The 24,639-nt window shown below is 50.2% G+C and overlaps 2 protein-coding genes across 2 annotated transcripts in view; one reads left to right on the top strand and one right to left on the bottom strand.

Moving 5' to 3' along the window:
• LOC125950543 (ninjurin-B-like) overlaps positions 1–896 on the bottom strand; it is a 1,405-nt gene extending 509 nt beyond the window's left edge. The window contains exon 1 of the mRNA XM_049678636.1: positions 1–896. This exon is cut by the window's left edge and continues 206 nt beyond it. Within this exon, the coding sequence (XP_049534593.1) occupies positions 1–214 (214 nt within the window). The 5' untranslated portion in view covers positions 215–896.
• Positions 897–1,652: 756 nt separating this feature from the next.
• Positions 1,653–4,511, top strand: LOC125950504 (cilia- and flagella-associated protein 91-like). The gene is made up of 3 exons (XM_049678575.1): positions 1,653–2,731; positions 2,795–2,951; positions 3,021–4,511. The coding sequence occupies exons 1-3, from the start codon at positions 1,653–1,655 to the stop codon at positions 4,326–4,328; spliced, it is 2,544 nt and encodes an 847-aa protein (XP_049534532.1). The 3' UTR covers positions 4,329–4,511.
• The last annotated feature ends 20,128 nt before the right edge of the window (positions 4,512–24,639 follow it).

Here is a 24,639-nt window from a genome sequence, read left to right as displayed (position 1 = left end):
GGTTTCGGCGCGTCCGTCCGTCTACCTCGGACCGGCTGCTACCACTCTCCAGGATGGAGTTTAGCTCCATCATTGTACCTTCACTTCTGGTTGCCTTAGGATCGGCCGTGTCAATACCCCTCTCGATCAAAGAGGGTAACGTGTTGGCCTTTTCCCCTGGTGCCCGTTCAACCAGATCATCGATCGAGGCGTTTAATCGATTGTTTTGTGTCATCGTCAACGATCGAATTTCAAATAATCAATTAACGATCGTTGAGAGAGACCGCGTAGAGTACGCCAACGTTAAGTACAAACTCGTTACTCTAACCACAAGTACGACCTTCACATTCACGTGGTGCGTGCACCGTCGTGCATTCACAGCACTTTATCACACACGCACAAAACCGCGCGATCGCAGGGTCCGCCTGGTTCCACCGGATTGCATTCCGTTTACGCACAACCGCGTGCTTGTGCACCGATCGAGTGACTGAATCGAGGCGCTGAGGTCTAAAACTGTCCCCCCAGGCCAGAGAGGTTATTACGATGGCAAATGGTTATCAATCCGGGCCCTATTTACACTTTTGCAGTCGCGGTTTTTTGTGTTAAAGTGATTAAAACAAATGCACCATCACACAGTACGGTTTCACGGAGGATGCTACCCGTTGCGGTGAATCAGGGCCAACATAAGTCTAGTGTGTGTGCTCGGAAGTGTTGGTGGTCAGTTTCTGATAAGAATGTTTCACTTGTCGGCGGAGATAGTTAACCAGCGGCTGATAAAGCACTTTTTTCGTTCTCGCAATGATCTAGTAACGTTTATTTTAAGAACAAATAAAATGATTTCACTTAATATTTCTCTATATGGAGAAAGGGACCAGCACACGCAGTTGCTTTCACGCACAACGTCCGGGAATGACTGGTTGAACGGTCGCAATGATGCCATGATCTATTTCTCAGCGCCCTGACGAGAGCACCCGTTATCGTTCGCGGAACGCTGATGCGAATTCCATGGCGGACCGGCTGCTTGAAGGCGATGCTGCATGTTCTGTCTGGCTGAGAATGATGGTCCTCTATCGGTTGTAACGATGCGATGTGTACTGCGTGTGGGAAAAGGGGGATCTTCTACGTGTATGCTCCACTGCAACAGTAGAAAGGGGGTTTTTATTTCCACCGAGAATGCGTACATGCAGCATATCGAGCGTTGATGAAGGAACACAGAACATGCTGATATCATCTCGCTTCGGATGATGCAAGCGGCTAGGTTTCGGCTAGCAACGGGTTTTGCAAACGTCAGTCCATCGAATTACTATTCTATTACATACATTAGCTGGTAGTAGCACGTGCGAATCGCAGTAACCTGTTGAATGAAATGCGTGCGTGCAACACGTGCTTTCTGACGTGTGGTAACCGCGAGGCCCACCGTTCCCATGGTTACGCACCGGAACGCCTACGTTTGTTTATTTATCGACCAAATCAAGCAACCGACGGGAGGACGGCCCTCCATGGCTTGAAATCCACGGAAGCCTTAGGTTCAGCGTTTCAGTTGGCTTCGTCCGTTTCGTTTGTCGCGTCGGTGTGTATCGGAATTTCTGCTCGAGGTCGAGGAGTTGCCCTTCCCGGGTGATAGTGAAGGAATTTTTAATTTTCAGTGAAATTCTTTAAAGGTGAGGTAGAGGATGACGTACCGTAGCCATATGGTGGGCCCCTCGAGGGCATTCGATCACATCTACGATCCATTGTACGTGGCCTCTGACCGGAAGGACGTGTGCCGTGCGAACCATGCCGCACTGGCCCGGACCGCCCCGATCGGCATCTTCCCGGTGTACCAGTCGATGTTCAGTGAGTTGCCCCGATTAACGCGCAACCACTACGTCATGCACCGGAATCCGTTACCGTACTTCCCGGAGGTACACATCTCCCCGCTACGGTTGCCTCATCCGGCGACGGTGGCAGCCGACACCTCCAAGGTACTCGGTTCCGAGCGGCCCAAATTTTTCTGCCACCCGAACATGGGCGAAACGGGCTGCAATGTGCGGTATGCGGCGGACCATACCGAGGAGGAGTACTGCGGTTGCGATGGTTACGAGCCAGAACACGGAGCGGACCAGCGGGGGGCGCCGCGCTTCCGTGAGGTTGCCTCCCAAACCATGTACCGTGAGTCATCGGCCCAAACACAACCCTGGATGCCGACGGCGGTGCTGAAGGAGAGCGTCATGCCGGCGGCCGAGATAGTGTACGTGGCCGAGATGCTGCAGCATACGCGCTTTCCGGGCGTCAACGAGGTGGAGATTGTGGAGCGCGCCCGTCGGAAACGGACCTGGGAGTACGCGCTGGGGAGCTGTGATTCGATCGACGAATGGCGCCAGCAAAAGCTGATGCTGCAGATCTTCGAGTGGGAAGAGTGGGTCGCCCGGGAACGTCAGATCGATCGGTATCAGATGCTTCGATTGCAACTCGTGGTAAAGATTATGGAGAAGCGGGAACGCGATACGCACCAGGCGACCGAGGGTAAGATGGAGAACACGAAGCGACGCATCAACAAAGCGCGGAACGATGCGATGCACAAACTGGAGGTGACGTTCGAGCGGAATCTGAGAAAGCTGGAGCGCAAACGGCAAGAGCAGATTGCACGCTATGGATCGAGGGTACGGAGTCAGGGCGATGTACCGATGGTGTCGCTGGAAGCGCTAACGGGGGGACGAAAGAAGTACACCAAACAGTCGTACGACTACGATCCGAATCTCATCGAAGTTGGGTAAGTAAACAGCTATGTGATCGAACAAATAGTTTTGGGTGATGTTTTTCTCATTCTCAACAGATTGGCAAAGCTGGAGAAGAAAGCTACGATCACACACAAGTTTGTTGATCCGCGCGATCAGCGACCGGAACTGTGGAAGCCGAAGGAAGTTTGTCGTGAGTTCCAGAAGGGTTTCTGGTCGGATAACTTCCTCCGGAAGTTGTACGAATCATTGAAGGTAATAAGTGGATAATGTTGTTTGAGAAGATTCGGTTTTCTAATCCCGCATCTCCCGTCTTCTTGTCAGCAATTTCGCAACCGCAAGGACAGCGAGCGTACGGTTCCGCAATGTCTGATCGTTGTGTCCTCTCCGACGGAAAGTCTCATTCCATCGCCCCTACCGACCACCACACCGGAAAGGGAGAACGATACGCTGTACCAGCAGGCAATCTTGCTACAACGGTTGATCCGTGGACGTGCCACACAAGAGCTGATCCACCGGGAGTACGCGGCGGAGCACGATCTGATGGAGGATCTCATTGCTAGCCATCGGTTACCGGTGGTCGAGGAGTTTTTCCCCCACTCCGATCTGCTTCACGGTGGGACCGGTGGTACTGGAGTGGCTGGAAGTGTGCGCGAACGTTACCTGCACATTCTGCGCAACGAGCAGCTGTTGGATGAGTTCGTCGAGAGCAGTACGCACGCACAGATGAGCTCGCTGATGGGGACACTCGAGCGGGAACTAACTCGGCTACAGAACGAACGCAACACCCAAGCATTCTATCTGCTCACCGAGCGTGAACGTGGCCGGCGTGAGTCACGCTATCAGGGTGAGGAAAGGATGCGATGGTCTGATCAGAAGCTTCTTCCGGTCGCTGGAGGCGATGAGTTGGATATCTATCTTGAGAATGCGCTGCTCGAGCAGCAACAGCAGGCGGACGATGTGGAGGAATGGCGCGATCGGATCCACGAGTTGGCTCGTCAGTTTGACGAGGAAGCCGATCGTCCTCGTACGGATGCTGGTGAGACGATGATGCCAGCCGAGCCTTCGTTGATGGCGGACCACCCGTCCGGAACTGAAGGAGGGTCAGGTACCATAACGGGCTCGCTGGCGGATGAGATGCTACTACCGGACATATTCCGCCGGGCGGCACGAGAAAACATAAAATTCAAACAGCGAACTCTGCTGGCCAATGTTCACGAGCTGCTGTACAACCGGAAGGATGAGGAGGACGACAGTGGGGGCGAGCAGCAGGAGCAGCGTGGTCCGAAGGTGGAAATCGTTAGCCCGACAACCGAACCACCGCCACCGGAGGAGCAACGTGTCGTGAACGGATTGCTGGCCGGTTTGATCGATCGTGCCGTGCAGCAGCCGGCCGTTCCCGAGTCGGCCTACTCGGAGAATGAGGTTGAAGAGCTACCGGAAGACGAGGAGGCAGTGGAAGGAAGTGATTTCTTCGGGCTCGATTCGGCAGAGCTGGGCACCGAGGAGGCACTCCAAGAAGAGCCAGCTGGAGAGGGTGAGCAGGAGGAGCAGGAGGAGGAGGAGATTGGCAGAATGGCGAGTGAGTTGATCGACGACATTCTTAGTTGCGTGCTCGATGTTTCGGAGTAGTAGAGGCGAGTGGGGAGCTCCGGACGATGATGATAGCCCTACCGATGCAGCTGAGAGTGGTTGACCCCAGATGGGGTTATCAGAATAGAAATTCGCGACGCGATCGATCCCAGATTGCACAACGGTTTCATGAGTCATCGTAATCGCAGCCAGCAACGGATCGCAGCCTTACCACTACATTATGCCGTTGGAGTGCATTTTTATCAACTTTACCTTTTCTAGTCACACTCAATAAAATTTCGTAGTAATTTCATATCAATTTAAGGCGCAATAGATGACTTCTGGAGAGGAAAAGGGGGAAAATATGAGAGTTTTCTTGCGTGGATAACGAAACCATTCGAAAACGCATCGAAACGCGAAACGCTTGGTAGCTGTTATTACAAAGCTTCCCACCAGATGGCGATGTCGAAAAACGTTCTAAAGCTTCACGGTTGGCCGTTTTAAAAAATACGTTAACAACCGCCAACAAAAAAATTGAAAAGGAAAAAAAGGGCTCACAAAAGGACATTTAGATAATAGTTGCAGTAAATGGCTTATTTGGGACCTACAGGTATGTGGGACATTTGGTAATTATTGCTTGAAAATTAGCTCACTATTGATTTTGTGTGAAATCCAGTTTAGATTTTATTTCATTAAACGATTGAGGTATTATTGTACTTGTACTGATGCTTACTTGTTATGTCTTTTACAAAACTAACCACCTTTATGACAAGCATGCTTGGATTCGTTCTGTTGATATTAACGCAGCAACACTCCAAAAACCCCATCAACAGATTGGGAAATAGTAACCGCCAAATTAGAAAAGATGTCATTTCCATCAATCACAAAACGCCCCACTCCCGCCACCCTCAGCTCAGTCCAAGGTGGGCCTCAACCTTATGCACCCATTACCATAAACCGCTTCCTAGCGGTTTATGCGCCCGCGTTACACCTCATTTGCCAGCAAATCGTGCAGATCCGATGGGATTGCCTCGGCGGATGCCTTAGCCCATCGCCCGGTCTCTAGCTGGGAAAGGATTCAAATCAAATCGCCAACGACGAAGACGATGATGACGATCACGAGGCCATTGGTGAGCCTACGGCCGACGACGACGACGACGACGTGTTGCGCTTCCGCACCCACAGTGAGAGTTACAAGTCATTCGGTGTTCGTAAGTGAATGGAAGTTTGATTATCGAATTAAGTCACCCCCCCGGTCCCTTCCTGTGGTTAAACGGGATGGCCCCATAACCCCAACATTCCTGCATGTCGGCAGTTTCCACCATTGGGAACGCACTTTAGGTGAGGCAAATTGGAATGATTAAATCAAACGATGTGTTTGAGCCACAGTTCCAACCGCTTTTGGGATGGGAGGGGGGATACTTAAGGAAGATACTGGAGTTCCATCAACCATCAGCCATGACATCGTGTCCCCACGTGTCAGTAGCAGCAGCAGCGTCAGCAAACTTTCTATTGAATTCTACATCCGAATCTAATATTCTCTCTTCCTGTTTACGGTAGGAGGGGGGTCCTGATTATGGAACTCCCGGGGACGGGGAAAGCAAACGACCGATTCTTGAGGGACCGTTCGTTAGACTCTCTCTCTCTGTCCGTGCTGCAGGAAGGAAAAACTTAATCCACCACCAGCCATGTGCACCACAGTGGATGCACAATAGCCGGGGAGACTCCATCTAAAACCCATAACAAGCCACGAAAGGTACTGGAACTTTTCTGCTGGAATGATGAACTTTCTTATCATTCGCCCTCTGTCGATGCTCGTTGCTCGTTGCTGCATACATTTCGTCGCATCAAACACCGTTGTCCGGACATGTGACAGCTGCTGCCGATGCTGCTGCTGCCGATGCTGCTGCTGCCGATGCTGCTGCTGCCGGTGCTCTTGCACAATCAGTCACGGGCTCATCCGTCTGGAAATCTGGGAGCGCAATCAGACAGAAAAATCGAGTTCTCTCCTCGCAACTTCGTCTGTCCAAAGTGCGGGCTTCCTACGCCCCACCCCCCCGAAACTTGCCCTTTTTGCTGAGGCGATAGCTTTCTCCTAACGTGAGTTACGCAATTCCCCCTCTCCCCTCTCCACGTTCCTCTCGAAAAAGGGCTGATGGCACCACCAACTTGCCGCACCTCGGGGGCGAGTTTCTGTGAAAAAGAAATTTACATACAATCAGCATCATAGATTCGAGCGAGTGCTCTCTACCGAGGAGTAGGAGTGCGACAGCAGGACGAGGGACGAATTGGCAACAACAAACTAAAAAAGCAAAAAAAAAAAAACATTGGCCAAACGGAAACGCCAACGGAACGGAGAATGAAGCGAATGAAATCGAAAAGAATAAAGAATCCATCACGGCCGACGTTGACGGTGGCCATAGTCCCCCACACCCCTTGAGAGTGTCCTATCGTGTCGCACGGACGCTGGCCCGGAGAACGGTCACCACGCCGTGGCCATCCGTTGTATCGTGACCGTGGTTCACGCGCTGGCAGCAAGTCATAAATCTCAAGCTCACTCGCTCCGTCCATCGTCGTCGTGATGGTGGTGGTCATCGGCATCCTCGGACATCCTTCAAACATTCGCCCCGAAAACGGTAGCTGCTGTCCTATCCTCCTCCTCCTCCTCTTCCTGCTGGAATGGTTGGAAAACAGAACGAACGTTGAAATCGAATAATCCCCGTAGGATTGGCTTGACCGGCGAACCCCTCGAGGGGTTCCAGCTTGCAGATGATGTTGTCGTTGTGGGGGTGGCAATCGCACCCCGGTCCATCCATTGCTTCACCACCGCGGGCCCTCCTTGTGTGTGTGTGTGTGTGTGTCTCTTTCTCTTTCTCGGGTAACAACTGGCTGTCGGTTGGTTGAACCGCAACTACGACGACACTTGTCCGTCCGGTGGTTAATGTTGCGCTGGCATTCCCTGGGTCTGAATAGAGCTCCCAAACTCCAGGGGAAAGCGAGAAGAGAGAGAGAGAGAGAAAGGGAGAGAGCGAGAAGCCGGGAAACGGGAATGGCTGACGCTTCAGTTCAGTTCTGTTCCTGGGAGACCGGGCAAGCCTGGGGATGGCCGGATGTTTGCTTCGAAATGCGCATTTCGGATGCAAAGCGTATGCAAGCGTATGGCGCGTTGGCGATGTCGGTGACGGAGGCGGTGGCAGCGGCGGGACTGCTTCCGGGGAAACAGCAGCAGCTGCAATTATATTGCATAGCCATAGGCAGGCAGGCAGGCGGCCATGTCCATTTTGAACATTCGTGGTCCGAATTTTGTTTTCGTTTCCATCCCCGGGCCCTTCTCCCATTCCGCTCTTTCGTCGTCGGGATACACTTTAAAGATGCGAGGAGTGCAAAGTGTTTTCAAATTAATACACTCTCGGCACACGGCGGCGCCATACGATGGAATGTTTTAACATTTCATTTGAAGTAAGCATTTCAAGCATCATGCTGCAGTCATATTTTGCATCAACGTCAGTGGCACCACAGGGGAAATCAGCTTGCATTTCATTCGCATTCCCCTTTGGCAACTTGGTTCTTGGCATGAGTTTAGAATAATCGTTTTCCCCGCAATCTTGCACAACCCGGAACCCGAAATCAAATTCCGTCGAGGGTCCCAAAGTGAAGTCCTGCCAAAAAGATGTTGCTGCAGCCACGACGAATGTAGATTCATATTGATTTTCGGATCCCTTTTTTTCCACCAGCCTCCGGTCACTCAGTGCAGCACAGAGAATGGTTGCCGGGGAAACGATGCTCGAGTGAAAAATTCCAGCGTTTTTCCCAGCGTTACTACGATGCGTTGCTACCGATGCGGTGACATATTACTTCAAGCGTTTTGTGCCAGGCGAGTGGAGAGAGCACAAGAGTGGACACTACTTCATCACCGATCACCGACCAAAACCGGGCGGATCGGAGGCAACGGATTGTCGTGAAAAACTCGTGCCCCAGGTCCAGAAAGGGGATAACACAACGACAACGACAACAGCACAACCCCAAAAAGAACAACCGAGCAGCGTTGCTATGGTAGGTGGGGAGACCATATAATCTGTCTACCACGAAACAGTCACAGAGAATAGGCTGCGATGCGATGCTGATGCGATGCTGATGCACTCGAAGCCCCTCGAGAAAGGTGCACGCGCACGTGCCGACCGGGGCCAGGACACAATTGGTCAATACCCCGGGGATGAGGAATTGGAATTCGGGATTAAAGCTTACGTTGGGAAAGGGCATCTTTTCAAGCACCAGTTGGCTGGTTATGTTCGTTCGTCGTCGCTTGCACGACGCTCTCGACGTCGACCATCGAAGCGACCATCCGTAATCCCGTGGCTTTGAGCGATGTTTGTTGAGCATATTTTATTGCGAAGCGACTGACCGGTACTGAAGTCTGGCATTCCCGTCGGCATTGGCCGGAGGCTCGTGTAGTTAAACTGCGGCTGTACACTTATATTGCAGCAACAAAAAGTCCGAAAAGAAAAAAAGAACGAAAAAAAAGGAAACCTGCCATACAGCATGAGTGCATGCAGCGTTTCGCTTGTCATCGAGAATTTATTCGCGGCGTTGTCACCTCCACCCCCTTTTCGTGGGGTGGCTGGCCAGGGAATTTGTAAACCGCTCACGCATTCCGTTCCGGGAAATGAATGCAAAAAAACCAAAAAAGGCGAAGCAAAAGGCTCTCGTGTTCCTGTTTAATGATAAATGATGAACCCATTATTCATTTGTGCATCGTGCGTGCGTGTGCATGTGCAAAGTAGCGAAGCGTGAATGAATGTGCAGCTGTGTGGTTCGTTTTTATGCATGCGCTCCCACCCGCAATTTGATGCAGCTTGCATCTCGAAGGGTTTATCCTGCGGGTAAGCCATCCACCGATACGGGAATTAATGTAATCCCCTTTTCGAGCGAACGCACGTAAGTGTGTGTGTGTGGGTGTGTGTGTGTGTCCTCCCATCAGGGAGAGAGGTGCTTGTGTTTGTGTGCTTGAAGCACGATTTTTTGTTTAATTTAATTTTGAAACCCCCTTTGGCTCCGTGTTTGGGGAGTAATGAGAAACGTGATCCTGTTTTCAGGCGAATTATTTTTTTAATTTCAATGATCAGCTCCATGTTATGGTGGGGGGAGGAGCTTTAAAATATTGCTCACCACTCAGTACCGCACCTCTGGACGTGGCATTTCTCTTTTTTTTCCAGCTCGCGCAATAGGCATAAATCCTCATTTTTCTCCAATTTCATACAAAAGCAGATCGTAAATAATGGAAATTCAACTTACGCTCATCTGGCGGTGGGAAGGATTTACTAAATTGGTGGTATTGTGTTCGCGGGAAACCCCAACTCTCGTGTTTTCATCGTGTATGAGAACCAAATTGAGTAATACGAGAAATTTAATTAAACAAAAGGACCTCGATTCCCTCGGACATCTTTTGAATCGGTAATACGATATTGAACTGTAATGAATGGGAGAATTCTGGGAGCTTTTATTCATATGAAAGTGGTTTCATGGAACACCATCCTTGGTTACCCAGTATTTTTTGTTAATTTGCTAACTTGTACTAGTATTATACATTTAACAGGTATATTATTCTACACTTTTTTTCAAGTGTTTCATTTAGTAACTTTTAAACTATTTTAGCAAATTATTAGGCATTACTTACTTTTTCATTCAAGCACTTATCAGATCTTTTTACAATTTCTTTTAGATTCCATCGATGTGGTGTGATTGTTTTTTTTTATTAGTTGGTGTATTTGAGTAGTATTTAAGGCATTTTTATGCTTTAATCTATTAACATTGCACCCATAAATCAATCAAATTAATGCTACTCAAGTGAAACTATTCCACGTACCCTGTTTCATTCCCCCCTCGATCACCAGGAGCATTCTCACGACGAAAGCTACTTTAAAATTAACTGCTGCTCCTTCTTGCAGTAGTTTGCTTCGCGTGGCAACATACCTTAACTTTTGCCTAACGCCATCAAGCTAGCAGGTAGCTCGATGGGGCAAATGGATCGTTCCCTCCCACTCCCGCCAAAGCAACTCATCAACCCCGGAGCAAAGTCAGAGGATGGATGAACGATTTATCCCATTTCGCCGGTCTCAACTAGCGACCAAAGTGGATCGTAGCATCATGGTGCAAGTCATGGTTTTGGGGTGGAAGCTAACACGCAAACCCATTCGTTCAATGAAGAGCCCCGACCGTTGTACGTTTAATCCTTTAAGCTCTCGTCTTTTGCTAGAGCACGTGGGACAACGAAAGTCACTGGCTGCTGCCGAAGTAGGGAGAGAGAGCAAGAGATCAGCAAAGCGAGATGTATGCTTCGTACGTTAAAAGATTTCTTTCTCCGGCGCTGGCCCTCATTGTTTCGTGTTAAAGGCTCCACTGCAAGGAATGCGAAACTCGATCTGCATCGCCGGAAAGCTGCTTCCGCGAGCGAATACCACTTTCCAATTCGACTTTCCATTATCCCTGACGAATTGGATTCGCAACGCATGGTGATAAGTTTTGCTCGCCGTGCGCTCAGAACGGAAACGAATGAAACCAAATTCAAATACTCTCCTCGCTTCTGCCGGCTTTCCAATCTCTTCTTCTTCTGTCACATAATCCACATCAATTCACCTTGTTGGCACAAGTGAGTTGAGGTGAATGAAACCCGGTACCGGGGTCGAGCACACCCCGGGACACAGTGGAACATCGTTCTGCGCATCAGGAACTACTGCAGCCACTTTTCGGCAAGACAGATGGGAGCCACGCCACCTCCAAAGACGAAGAGTTTCTTCGGTTGTATCCGCTCGAAACTCGTCGAAGAAGAGTCGAGCGAAAGCAGGAGAAAGGAGTAACATCGTTGCCGAAAAATGTGCTCCGAAAGGTTGAAGAATGGATGGATGTTGCAGAAGAAACAAAGGAACGAAAACGAATGAAATGGAGAAGCAAACTCAAACAAATCAAGAAATGGAACGGGCCCACGCTCACACACGCTGCCGGACTTGGGCGAAATAAATTCAATCTTTGAGCTGCTCGTGCATTACCGACCACTCGTGTCCCGTGCCCCGTGTTTCGTTGCTCGTTAGAAGCTCGTTTCGGGGCGTTGGTGAGACTCTGGTAGAAGGTTAATTCGCTGCACTTTCTTCACTGGTGGCTGGTTTTCGTTCGTTCTTTCTTTCTTTCTTTTTTTCTTGCCACTCACACATCCTCTCGTTCGAGTTCCGGTCCGGTGACAGGGGCCGTTTTCCTTTTCGTTCAACGCAACGCTTGCTACCATTTGGTGCGGTGCAGCTCGTGGCTCGTGGCGTAGATGAACGAAAAAAAAAAACAACGGTCTCGAAATAAGAAAGCTTCAGTGGTGAGCAATTGCTGTGTTGGGGGCCGGGTGGCGGGTCCGTGAATTCGATTGCACCGGCAACTACCGGGGAATTGTGAGAAATGTGAATTGTCGTCGACGTCCTCGTCGTCGTCCTCGTCGTCGTCCTCGTCGTCGTCCTCGTCGTCGTTGTCGTCCTTTCTTGCCATTCTCGGTGTCGTCTATTTCGATTTAACCGTCGTCCTTTTCGTTGTGCTCCGTTGTGCATTACCTTCTCTTTGGTGGGCCGCTGCTGCGTCCGTAAGGGGCTCTGGCCCAGGGAAAATGGTTTTTCTCGGAAAAATGTGGCCTCAAGGAGAGAGGGGGGTTTTTGGTGGACAAACAGGGGGGAACGAGAAAAAACTCTCTTTTTCTCTCGGATGCACAAGAAAAGCAATTTAACTTTATTCCTTTTTTTGGCCATCATCTGTGTCCTCGTGAGCGTGTATGTGTGTGTGTGTGTGTGTAGTGAAGAATGGTTGAGGCAAAGGGAAGAAAAAAGCCCAATTCTTCCGGCACACCGAAGGAAAAGCATTCATTTTTCCCATTAAAGTGTATATGCTTGGCTGTGTGTGTGTATATATATATGTATGAGAGAGAACACCGCTTTGATCCTATGAACCTTTTCTGTTGGTATTGCTGCTGCTGCTGCTGCTGCTGCTGTTGCTGCGACGTGTAGCACCATTTGAAGCAATTTTCCATCTGTATTTCACTTTTGATTCCAGCCAGCCAACTAGCAAGTGAATCGGTTTGGATGGGGTTTTGGGATCCCGAATTCGAAACGGACCACACTCCCAACTATACTGGCGACCCTGGGCCAGGAACGAAAGTTTAGAGTTTTCTTGCTTGCTGGCTATATAGCCCGCTGCAGAAGATGAAGAGCTTTCGGTTGCTTCCAATTCTCAATTATATTTCTTTCGTTTGCTTTCATCCCGCTCCAGTTTTGTGTCTCCCTTCCCGGCCCTTTGCTGCAAACAGGAAACAGATGTTAAGCAGCGCTGCTTTATGTTTTCGAGGCTGGAATTCCGGAATTTATTTCAGATCTCGCTATCACCGCGAGCAAGTCCCTGGGTAGCATCAGCCAGAACATTTGTCGGACCGAGGAGAAATCTATTAATTTTCCATCTCAAATACACATTGCCGACAGACAGACCAGCGTGTGACGCTCATGGTGGTGGTGGTGGTGGTCGGTGCTATGAATGTTGTTTCCATTTCGTCGAGTGATTCTTCGTTCTGCTCGTCGCGAGTAACGGTTTTGTGTTTCATTTATTTTACCAAGACCACCGGTGGCAGCCACCGAGCGTCCCTGGCGATTGCGATGAAATGGCAAGAAATTGAATTTAAAAACAATCGCGAGCCCGAGCCGGAAAGCCACCCATTAATCAAAATCCACTCCAGTCCGAAGATGGATTGTCTTTCTCTCTCGAGAGAGAGCAGGATATTATGCTCGACCAAGATGGCGTCCCCATTCCGGTTGAAACGAACGGCTTGGAGTGGATTCGTTTGTCTGGGATTAAGCTTTTGGATCATTTCGCTCAATTTGCATCACATTCAACAAGCGATCGCTCTCGCCACTTGTTGGCAATGGTTTCGTGGGAAGGAATCGAACGCGGGGAAAGCTTAAAGACGCCCGCCGGACGGTCCGCAAATTGTCGCCATTTCGCATTTCAACCATGTGCGCTACCATCATCAACTTCTGGCGAAAAAAAAACAACAGAAACAAAAGTAAATAAATAACCGCTCCAGCTTCTTCGCTCGCTGGAATCCAGGTGCCCCATCGAGGGTGATGATGATGATGGGCGATTTATTTAAGGTTTTCCCGCCGTCTTTCCACTCTTCCTTCTTTCCAAAACAAAATCGGACACAAACGAAACGATCTTTAACACAAGTCACGTCCTATTTTGCGAGCCTTGCGTGGCTTCGGACTGGATTGAACCAATAACGAGAGTGTGCGAAATACCCCATGGTGGTGGTGGTGGCTGGTGGTATTTTTTGGGGCGCCGCCGCGAAAAAGTTCACCAAATTTACCACCCACTGTCCCTCCCCCGGCCCTTCCCGGCAAAAAAATAAAAATGGTGAACTTCAGTGAGGCAAAACAAATCATTTTTTATGAGCGCGTGAATCCGGGCCCGGAACTTCGGAAAGCTTCATGAATAATCCAAGTGCAAGCTTTTCCGCTGAGCAGCGCATAAATGAAATGCAAATCCAACACCCTCCCCCTTCCTCCCGGGTCCCGGAGCTGGCAGGCACCGACACCGAATTTTATCCATCAGCTCGTCGTGCCAACCGTCGTGTTTCCCTTTTTGGCATTCCTACACGCCATTGCCTTCCGTTGTGTTCGTTGTGTCTCATCTGACGAATTTTATAATATTCCAGCGTTCTGGCACATGTTGGCACACCACCATGACACACCAGCCGGTGCCGGTGGGCGACAGATAGCTCGATTCGATCGAACGATCGAAACCTGACGATCGTCACATTGTATCGGTAAGCTTCCGGGGGGGGGGGGGGGGGAGAAAAACGGGCTCGTTCACGCGTGATGTTGATTCGCTACCGTTCCGTGCCGGAAATCGTTATTCGAGTTCCTTTTCCGCACCACAGTTTTGGGCAATCAACGGTGCCGATAGGCGCTTGCCAGACACAATCCGGACACGTAAATTGAAAGCTCAAACGAAACGAAGCGCTTGCCGATAAAGTGTTTTGATTTTTGAGCGAGCGTAACAGGATAAGAGAAATGATTTGAGCAAAGCCCCGAAGCAAATCTCTCTCTCTTGGTGAAGGGATTTAGAGGGAAGCAGCATCGCATCAATCCATCTCAATAAAACCATCGGGATCATCGAGTGGTGGTGGTGGTGGTGATGGTGGCTTTCTTCTCAGCATCATTGACGGCAAACCCCATCAACCGTTGGAACACACTAAACCCGGGAAATGGGAATGGCTAGGTGGGTTGGTATTCGACGGCCCGGCACGGCACGTGAGTCATTCATTTCGGTTTACCTGTTCCCGGGGCCCATTGACGTTCGACATTCCCGCGTTCGGGGCCCGCAAAACAATGCGCCTCATTTCATTCCAGCCCATTCCAGGCCGATGGTAACGGCGTGATGAATGTATGACCCAAATACCGGGACAGGGCGCACCGTGACACAATACGGGCGACGGGAAAATACTCTCACGAATCACTGACTTATCACCGGGTAGGGCCGGGACCGGGACCGAGGCACAGGGCTGTTGGAATTCATCTAGCGAACCGAAGCGAACGAACGCGCGTTGATTGGGAGAGTTGGCTAGCCGCAAAATAAAGAGAAAACGCTACGCCTGCTACGCGCGCACAGGTATTTCGCCGAAGGACCGCCGAGTGAGCCGGTAGGTTATATGTCGAAATGCATAAAACATAGCAACCAGCATCAACCGTAGCAGCTCGTGTTGCTCTTCGTTCTTCGCTCTCCGGTTTTGGGGTCCAAAAGTTTCGCCACCGAATTTTAGACAATTCCGGCCAACTGGTTTGGTGGGCTGGCTGGACGAGGGTTGCGTTGCGGGATGCGGGGTGGACATTTTTGGGGCAACGGCAGATAGCAGACGGCAGGTGTGGTGGGCGGTTTTGCGGGCCGGCAAAAGAAAAACATTCATAAATTTCGCTTCATCAAGCTGATGCAGCAAGAATAACTTTCCATTTGGGTAACTCCCCCGGGTGGCCAGGACGCCTCCACTCCCTTCTTTCCAGCATCCCCCCTCCACCGATGGTGTGTTGCTGGACCACATGGCAGACGGGCGCCTCCATCTCGCACGGTGAGTGGCCAGGCGCCTCCATTTCGGGCAAATGGAAAAATTGCAGATTGCTTTCCAACCGCATGACCGCACCGGGCACTCGGTACCGGGGCCTTCACTCCTGGGTCCACTACCGAGTCCACTCCGGGCTCGTACTTTCGTTCGGTGCATGGCATTTTTTTTGTTGTTGGTTTAGCGTCGCTTTTGCAATTTTTCTTTCCCTTTTTTTTAGTGCGCTTCATGCCCTTCGCTGCTCCGCAATCGATGTTGCTGTTATGCTGATGATGATGATGATGATGATCGTGGTGATGGTGATACTGTTGTTTTGGTCACTTTCACAGCATCTGCCTCTGTCGGTGTGGCGTGCGTGGCATCATTTTATCTAGCCCGCCCGAAAATCCACCCAGGAGAAAGTTATGATGAGGCTGATGGAAAATATCTACGATACCCAGCCAGCCAGCCAGCCAGCCAGCCATCTCCCGGTGCTTGCTCAGCTTCGAAAGCAAGACAGAGAGTGAGAGAGAGAGAGAGAGAGAGAGAGAGAGAGAGAGAGAGAGAGCACGCTAAGGAAAATGGAATGTTAAAGTGCAGTATGATGTCCTCGCGTCGGGGGTGAGGAATTCGTGTTGGTGTTTCATCGCTACGTAGTACGGGGTCAGTGGATCGTGCCGGTCGCCCGGCGCCTGGCATGCGCCTGTGTTTATGTAGCTAACTGATTGATGGTAAATTTATACCTCTTTTTTTTTTGTTGGTTTGGTATGGGGGATGCTTTTTGATTTTGCTTCATTTTTCGACCGACCAACCAAACGGCCGGTGCGGCCCCGTTTGATGTGCAGCATGATCCGTCGCGTCGTCAGCGCACTTTTTGTTGTTATTGTTTTATGTTGGACGATGAGCTGGCCGATGGGCTGCAAGCCGGTGAAGCCGCGCCTCCGTTAACATTTATTGGACCGTGATGATGTGGTTGCTCATTAAATAATTTATCAAAAGCGTTGCAAGCGTGGCCGCAGCTGTAGCAGCAGCAGCAGCACCAGAAGCAGGCATCAGCAGTGAGGTGGTATGTGTTGGTTGACCGCTGGTTGATGCTTGGACCGGCGTGTACCGGCGCACCGCTTGTGATTGGCATGAAATGTTCATTAAGGTTTCGGGGTTTTTCCTGGAACACAGTTTGCGAGCCAATGGGATTTGCTGAGAATTGCATAAACATAAATTGAAATGGGTTTTATTTTAGAGGTGTACTAACCATGGGCTGGATCTAGCTTGATCACCGGGAGAGTATTACAAAAATTGTGAAAGAGTTCGTAAAACTGGAACATTTCTTCCCTGCGCCATCATTAAATGTTCCGAGCAGTTGGAACAACCGGTACTACCGGGAGGGCGATCGGCTCGCCGAATCGATTTCCATCCGCGATTCCGTGCATCTCCGTTCCTCGCCCGGCCCGTAGATCAAAAACCAAACCAATAATCCCGCAACCTCAACTAAGCGTGAACGTAAAGTGTCGGAAATTGCCTTTCCGAAAGCTCCTTTCGCGGATCGATCGTAGCCCGTAGCGCTTCTTCGAGAACGATAAGAGCCGCACACCAGCGCACTAGCGAACGAACCGCAACAGGCCACACATCACATCACATCACCGCTCCGTCGAGAAACCATGGATGGTGACCATGCACCAAAGCATCAAATCGGCCGGCCACAGACCTCTCCGGAAAGACCAGACTCGGGTCGTCTGGTGTGGCCCCCGTTCGTCGTAAGGGTCAGCAAAGGGTGGACGGACTTTCATCGAACCTGCTGCCCACAAGCCACAGAGATGGTAGAAGTTGGGGTAGTGCGGACGGGGGAGAGAGAAGCACACATTTCAGATGTGGTTTTTCGGAAGGTTTCACATTCTCGCAAGGATCCTCTGTCAGGCTGGGACTGGATGCCGGAAAAGCCGGAAGATAGCCTAGTCTCCCTTGCTATGTTGATGCTTCGCTTCCATCACCACTACCACCAGCAGCAACGTCGGTACTTCACAGACTCGTAGATCACATTACTCATTTATATGCACACATCTCCGGTTCTCTCTGTTGCTCTCTCTCGCGCTCACCCTGTCTCTACTGGGAGTTCCGGGGCTCATGATTATAAATCAATAAAATATACACTCGCTCCGGGAACGGGAGTATCAACGGTACGTGAGCGTGTGAGTCCATCAAGCATGATACGGTACGCTGGGTATTGGGAATAGAAACTCATCGAACTACCTTTCTGATCCGGTCTGATGACCCAAAGAGTAGGGGCAGTGTGTGGGGATGGGGAGAATAGTGGTGATACGATCCCGGTCCCGGTTTCCGAAGAGTCATCAAACCGGTTACGCCTGATTGGATATCGCCATTCTTCATGGCTGCTGGCGATGGTTGGTAAACATAGCAAAAAACAAAAACAAAAACAGGAAAAAAACGATTCAAATTCCATCCATCCACATTCTCTCCGTTCATTCCAATCGCTTTCACGCACGCAAAAGCTGCAATGATGTGGTGCTGCACAGGCCGGGACGATATCCACTTACGATCGTTAGCATTATAATCGGCAATGGCATAATAACTAACCACATTTCCATTTGGAATCCGCCCTCGGATGCCACCCGTACGCCGTGGGGTGATGGATGTGCGTTCACGCTTCCTCGTGCTCTAAAAGTTCTCAATGTTCGCACAAATTAGAGCATAGAGTATGTGGTGGTTTGATTTCCGTTCGATCGAACGAAGCTAAGCTGGCTAAGGGGTATGAAGGACGGGTGGAATTCGATCGAATGGTTTATGTGTTGAGTGGTTTTAAGTTTCCCTTTTTTTTTTGCTGCTCCGTTTAGCTCTTGATCAGGTGCTCGAAGGTTGGTTGATGCTGTGCGAGAGCATCTGGTTGATAGGCAGCACCATTGCAATCGCCGGCTGCTAGGATGGAGGTACTTCACTCAAGTAGCGAACGATTAGATTAACAGACCATCATCAATCAATCATGCCAGCTAGTATCGTTCGCGCAAGTACGGATTAACTGTTTACTCGTTTTCTTATTACGATTCGAGAGGTAAGTAAACTGGTTTGGTTTGATTTTATCAAATGGTTCAACAAAAATTCTACGATAGCAGCTTTAAGTAAAGAGCTGTCAAAATAAGGGTCGAAATAAAGTTGCTATCGTGGTAAGCCATGGTTAAGGTGAAAGAAACTTTTGTTTACGATCGATTTCCAGCTCGGTTGGCAATACTCGCTGATTGGTGTGAGTTGCAAAACATCGTTGTTGCTATCGTGGCCGTGCATCGTAAATAAAGTTTCACAACTCGTCAGATGACAGTCAATGAAAGTTTCTTTACTGTGCAAGTGCTTTATGTACTTCCCCCGCCAGTCGAAAGGCAAAACGAAGTGGCGTGAATTCCATCATTTCTTTCCCTTAACAACAACAATTTATCTGGCTGGCTCTATCGCCGAGGGCACGCATCCCCGCATCGATGCTCGCGCGGTCGTTGAACAGAAGAACACTACTCCACCGAACAGTGCCATCATCCGGTCGATGTGATGGTGAGTGTGCACCGCTCGCCGCCGTTCGTTAAGAAGAACGATGTATTTGAATGCGCGCTGCGCGGCATTGCATTGGTCTTCGGCCAGCATCCATCGCCATTCGCCAGCCCATCCTTATGCGCTACACACATTCATGTTAGTGTGTGTGTGTGCGAGTGTACGTGTGGTCCCCATCTGGACTAACCATCCTGTTCGACGTTGCTTCTCAGCCCCTTACGCGGGGTGTGAAATGGAAGGCGAGGTGAAGGGCGCGCAGTATCCTCATTTGAATGCAAATCGCATCGCAACTGACTGCGCCTGCCACACCAAGCATTATGGGGGTGTTTGTGAAGCACCACGAACAGGACTAGTGTTCCAGGTCGTTAGTGTGTCTCTGTGCCGGTGTGTTGGTGAAAAGCGACGCGATGGGATGTCATGCCCTCGTCGTACTCGCGTATTTGCAGCAACCACCAGCAACCAGCAGCAGCAGTGCACACTCCGTACAGATCAATATTTGAATGGAAATGGTTCGCTTCGACTTTCGCGGCATTCCCGGCTGGTTGGGGCAATGATGTGGCTGGTGATAACCGTTGCTGCTGCTGCTACCGTTTCCTGCCGGTCACGCCAAACGGGGCCTGATGGGTGATGAACGGTGAGATTCTTCACGTCATTGAGCCATCATTGATGTGCTCGGCGACATAGAGAGAGAGAAAAGACATGGCAAACCATGATTTTATGGAATGTCTTACGATCAGATGTCAGGGCACGATTCGCGTCTCGTTGTCAAGGTGGTCCAGCCCAGTCAGCAAGAGCTATTTGTATTTTGGTCAGACTCCGATACGTAAGCTGTGCAGCACTCGCTGGCGCTGGTACAACACAAACACCAACCACCGACCGGATCGACCACCGGTAACCGGCGTAAACAACCGAACCGAAAGAAGAAAAAAAATGGTTGGAAACGGTGTTACGGGGTGGCAGACCATCGAGATGAGATGATGGGAATGTGCCGCTGGTGAGCAAAGGACGTCGCGTTGATGGAGGTGATGGAGGATGTCGGCAGGGCGTCGGCCGTAACGGTTGATTGGGTTTCTGAATGAGTTATTAGCTGCAACTGGTACCGGCTCGGCTCGATCGACCATGGATTCGATTTCATATTTCCAAGCTTTTCATTGCTCGCTCGCTCTCTTTCTTTCTTTCTTTCTCTTTCCCTCCGGCACGAAGTGAGAAAGTGAAGTGAAAAGTGCAAAACTTGCAAACCAAAAACCCGTCCGGTGCATGTGGCGTTGAATTATTGATGGTCACTGTGTGCGATCTCAGCTCCAGCCCCGAATCAAACGAATTCCTGGGGGGGGGGGGGGGGGGGGGGTGGAGACCATGGCTGGGGGTTGTGGCAATCCTTACATAACCACAGGATTGATTAAAGCGCAAGGGGATATATATATCGGCCCGTGCGGCTCGGTCCCTTATCGCTGGCGAATCAATCATCTTAGGTGATGAAATATGCAGCCACAGCAGGAAGCACAGGAAGTGCCTCGTTTCGGTCCGTTTTTTTTTGCTCAACTGAGCCTTGAGTGGTGCGTTTCGAAGGGGTTTTTTGGTGTACTTGGCGTTGGCTGAGCGACGGAATCAGAATTTAATATTTCATTCCAATTTGCGATGCGTTGCGTACCTTATCAGACTCATCTGATGCATCAGCCCCGGTGCCTCGGTATTGGACGTTATTTTGTAGGAAATGAAAGAGAATGTTTTGCACTACATAGAATACATTGATTTTGATTCAAATCGGTCCGTGTTGAGTGATTGATAATAAGTATGACCTGGAGATTTGTCTAGATTTTGTTATCTTTAATCCTATTGTCGAACTGATCTCGAACCCAGCGACATGCATTTTACTATTCGGATCTAACCTGATTATCTCTGATTCTATTGTCACCAATTCTCAAATGTATATTACATTCTGTTCTAATTAAACACAATTATCGACTCGAAAACAATCTTTGTTAATAGCTTTAGGCATTACAGATTGAAAAAAAAAATCTTTTCATCCAGCGCATCGCTTCCATAGCTTGTTTATTAGGCCAATGTTTTTGCATTGTGCTGAGGTTTAAAACATTTGCATAAGATACATAGACCACAAAATTGAACTTTCACATTACTTCAGCCCAATACACACCACGGGGAAGAATAAACATTGTACGCCGAACTCATCAGAAGCACCACGACGTTCCGCCATTTAAAAACTTTCGAGCGCTCGAAGAAGAAGCATCGCTACGGTTCGATCAACCATATCGCTTCCCTGCAATTAACGTTCGCCTGAAGCGAAGAAAAGAAATTGTGTAAAAGAGAGAGAGGAAGGGAAGCGTAATAAATCGTTGCGTTAGCATAGATAACAGCAGCAGCAGGCCTTCGCCGTGGTTCGAGCGTTGCAGTCGAACGAATAGGCAAAGTTTTGGGGCCACTCGGTATATTAAATTGTGCGTTAAATGCGATCAGCAGCTCCAGCAGGAGCAGCATCATCAGCTCCAGCAGGAGCAGCATCAGCAGCATCAGCAGCAGCATCGATAGCTCGTGATGTTCGCGAAAAACTTCACGATCGGGCACGGTCGAGTGCTTTGGAAAGTTTTGCTCAAACTCCGTTCGCTTCTCCCTCGACATCCTTGCAACATCCAGCCCACCCCCCCGTGCCAATGTTTAGACAGCACAACACACACATACACATAGTGAGCGGTAATGGAGGTAAATTAACGAACGCAAGGTGAGCGTACACACAACGGCATCGCTGTTCGGTGCGGAGTACAGATGGCCGGGGAGCGTAATAGAAATGAAAACATTAAAAGTACAAAAAGAAAAAGAAAAAGAAGAAGAAGAACAACAACAACAACACCAGCAACATGGCCACGGAGAAAAGTGTTGCCAGCACCGGGGGAGTGCTCCCGGGGTTGCCAATTCTCGGAAAAAAACGCCCTGCAAACCTCATTAAAGGCAGACAGGTAATCATACGCCGGGGCCGGAGCTGGGGTCGAGGCCGCTAAGCTGTAAAGAGAGGGAGAGGGAGAGGAATGAGAGGCGAGTGTGTGGTGGTGGTGGTGATGGGAATTTACGGTGGAAGAAGGAGGTAGATCGCCAAAGACAGCATCCAACAAAATGAGGCGCATAAAAAGGCGAAAAATGTGCTGCGGAAAACACGTACCAGCAACAGCCACCACCCCGAACCACGGCGCACCCCCCTTCCCCCCGGGTCATCCACTTTCTGTTCGCGACAGGACTTTTTCCAAGACTTTTCCCCGCGAACCCTCACCTTTCTACCTCCCCCACCCTCGGGGGTCGGTGGAGTTTCACACAACATCAGCGTCGGTAGTGTCGGCTTTTGTCGTTTACCGGATGGTCTCGTTGGAGAGTGCAGTAGCACCGGCCTGAGAGGGGGGTTGGTGGAGGCTAATTTTAGCGGCAGCAAAATCCCCACTCTTTCTGGCGTTCCCTGTTTTTAGGGACCAACCCTGAGTGCCTACTATCGGGAAGGGTGCGAAATACGGCGAAAGCGAAGCGAAAGAGTGGAAGAAGCAGCCCAGCATGAGCGAATGAGCGAAACGCATGCTGCGATGATGATGATGGCGATGGGGCGCCATCGCACGCCCGTATTCACGATTGAGCGTTGGAAGTTGCTGGGGGCAACCGCTTCTGAATGGCTCCCCCTAGTCAAACCATCCAGCCAGCGCTTCTTTTGTCAAAGAAGAGTAAGATGGTGGTAGTGGTGGTGGAAAACACCGGGAAAACGAAAGCGAAAGAAGAAAACATAATCTGACGGCTGATGTATTTATGTTCCGTCCGGGTGCGGGACTGCGGGACGAACCGACTACCCTACCATTACCGTCTCCACCTCGGTCTCAAGCGATGAACGGCGCTCGAATGGAGTGCCGGTAGATGGCGCTATGTTTCTCGTTTTGCTCCTCCACCGGCGAGTGGTCGAGCGGGGATTAAGTTGTGGAGGAATGTTGCATCAATTTACTGTTTTGAAGAAGAAATAGTTTGCAGCATTAATTATGGGTGCGCTGGGAAGGCAACAAATGAACTTAACAAATCAATCAACAACAGGAATGCACAGGACGGAGCTGATGGCTGAGTTTAGTATAAAGTGCGCGCCTAATTGGAATCACTTTCAACTTGCCCGAAAGCTGTGTTGCTCGGTTTCGCGGTGTATTTTCTCATTACACGCCTTACTGCATCCTTTCGCTATGAACATAACACTCACCCTGGAGTCTCGCTAAACGTGATTAGATTGGGGTGGACAGTAGTGTGCAGCAAGTCCTGCCGCATCAGTATCAGTGTGTGTGTGTGCGCGCGCGATGTTCAAGGGCCTTTGTTCAAGATTCAACGCTTGAATGTGTATGTATGGTGCGTACATTTCAGGCGTTGTCCCCAACGACGGTGCAAGCGATGCGCGCGTACAGTGCCCGACATCCGGACCTGCCAGACCTGCACCAGAGCGGATTAGTGGAGCAACGCGGCCCTAGGACGACGGTGACACCGAAACCAACGACGCAATAGCCGTTCCAGCGTGACCGAACCATCGCCAACATTTCATCGGTCCGGGATCGCCATTTTCATCGGTGCCATTCCGTTATCTTGCTCTCTACTCTAACAATGCTATTCTGTTCCACCGCGCCACCGTATAGTTCGTTCGAATCCGATGCTACTGCAGACGGCCGGCCAGTGGCAGAGTGTGATGGGTATGATGGACCGTTCTCACTTCAGCAAAGTGGAAGGAATTCCATTTGGAAGCTGAATTACAGTTTTCGCTCGAATGCCTCCGCACAATGCGGCATCGTGAGAGCCGGACACGTGGAGGAATACCGAAGGTGGGATGGATTTATTTGTCCAAAACAGAAGGTAGACGATGTCGGGGAAGGGGTTCCCCGTTCCCGGTCAGTGTTTGTTTGTTTGGTCCGTTTTTGGTCCGCTCGAAATGGTTTGGTATGTTTACGGAGAACTTTTCGACAGAGGAAACAAGAAAACATTTCTTTCGCCGAATCTCTACACACTCTGCTCTTCCTAGTAGCAGCAGCAGCAGCTGCTGCTGCTGCTGCCATCTAGTGGTAAAGTCAAGCAACAAGCGAATGGACCGCTCCAAGTCATGTTTGATGATCGATAAACATGGTGCGCAGTGCACGCCGAGGGACAGTAACAGGTCAGAATGAGATCATATAGGGTCGGGGCGGAACACGGCCGCGGCTTCTTGTTATCCAGGTCTTTGTCCGATTGGACCGAGGGTGACACTTCCGGTGGAGAGAATCTGATTCCATTCGGCTTTTGGTCCCTCTCTCTGATTGGAAGCGTTTTCGATAAACAGTCATAAGAACGATGAAGCGAACATGCTGAGGCCGATGGTGTGTGGGGGAGTTGAGAACAGGATGTAATGGGAGAAGATGCTGATGCTCCACGAACCTCCCGTTCCTTCCGCACAGTGCCAGCACCCCAGATTTGAACAGAGAAAACCCGGGGATTAGACCACCACCCCTCCCCTGCCCACACATAGACAACAAATTACACAATTCTGGTAACCACAAATCTCTCTCTTCCACTCTCTCTTGCTCTCTCTCTCTCTCTCTCTCTCTCCTTTTTCTACCGACAACTTGGAGTGGGATGACGACCGGTACCGGTGGATGCTTCGGATTGCTACCATTACGCTGGCACACGGGGGGTCACCGATGGAAACGCGAGATTGGCAATTGG

The sequence above is a fragment of the Anopheles darlingi genome, chromosome 2, assembly GCF_943734745.1.
Source record: "Anopheles darlingi chromosome 2, idAnoDarlMG_H_01, whole genome shotgun sequence".
Classification (NCBI taxonomy): Eukaryota; Metazoa; Arthropoda; class Insecta; order Diptera; family Culicidae; genus Anopheles; species Anopheles darlingi.
The sequence above is the reverse complement of the archived record's forward strand: the minus strand, read 5'-3'. Positions and strand labels throughout refer to the sequence as shown.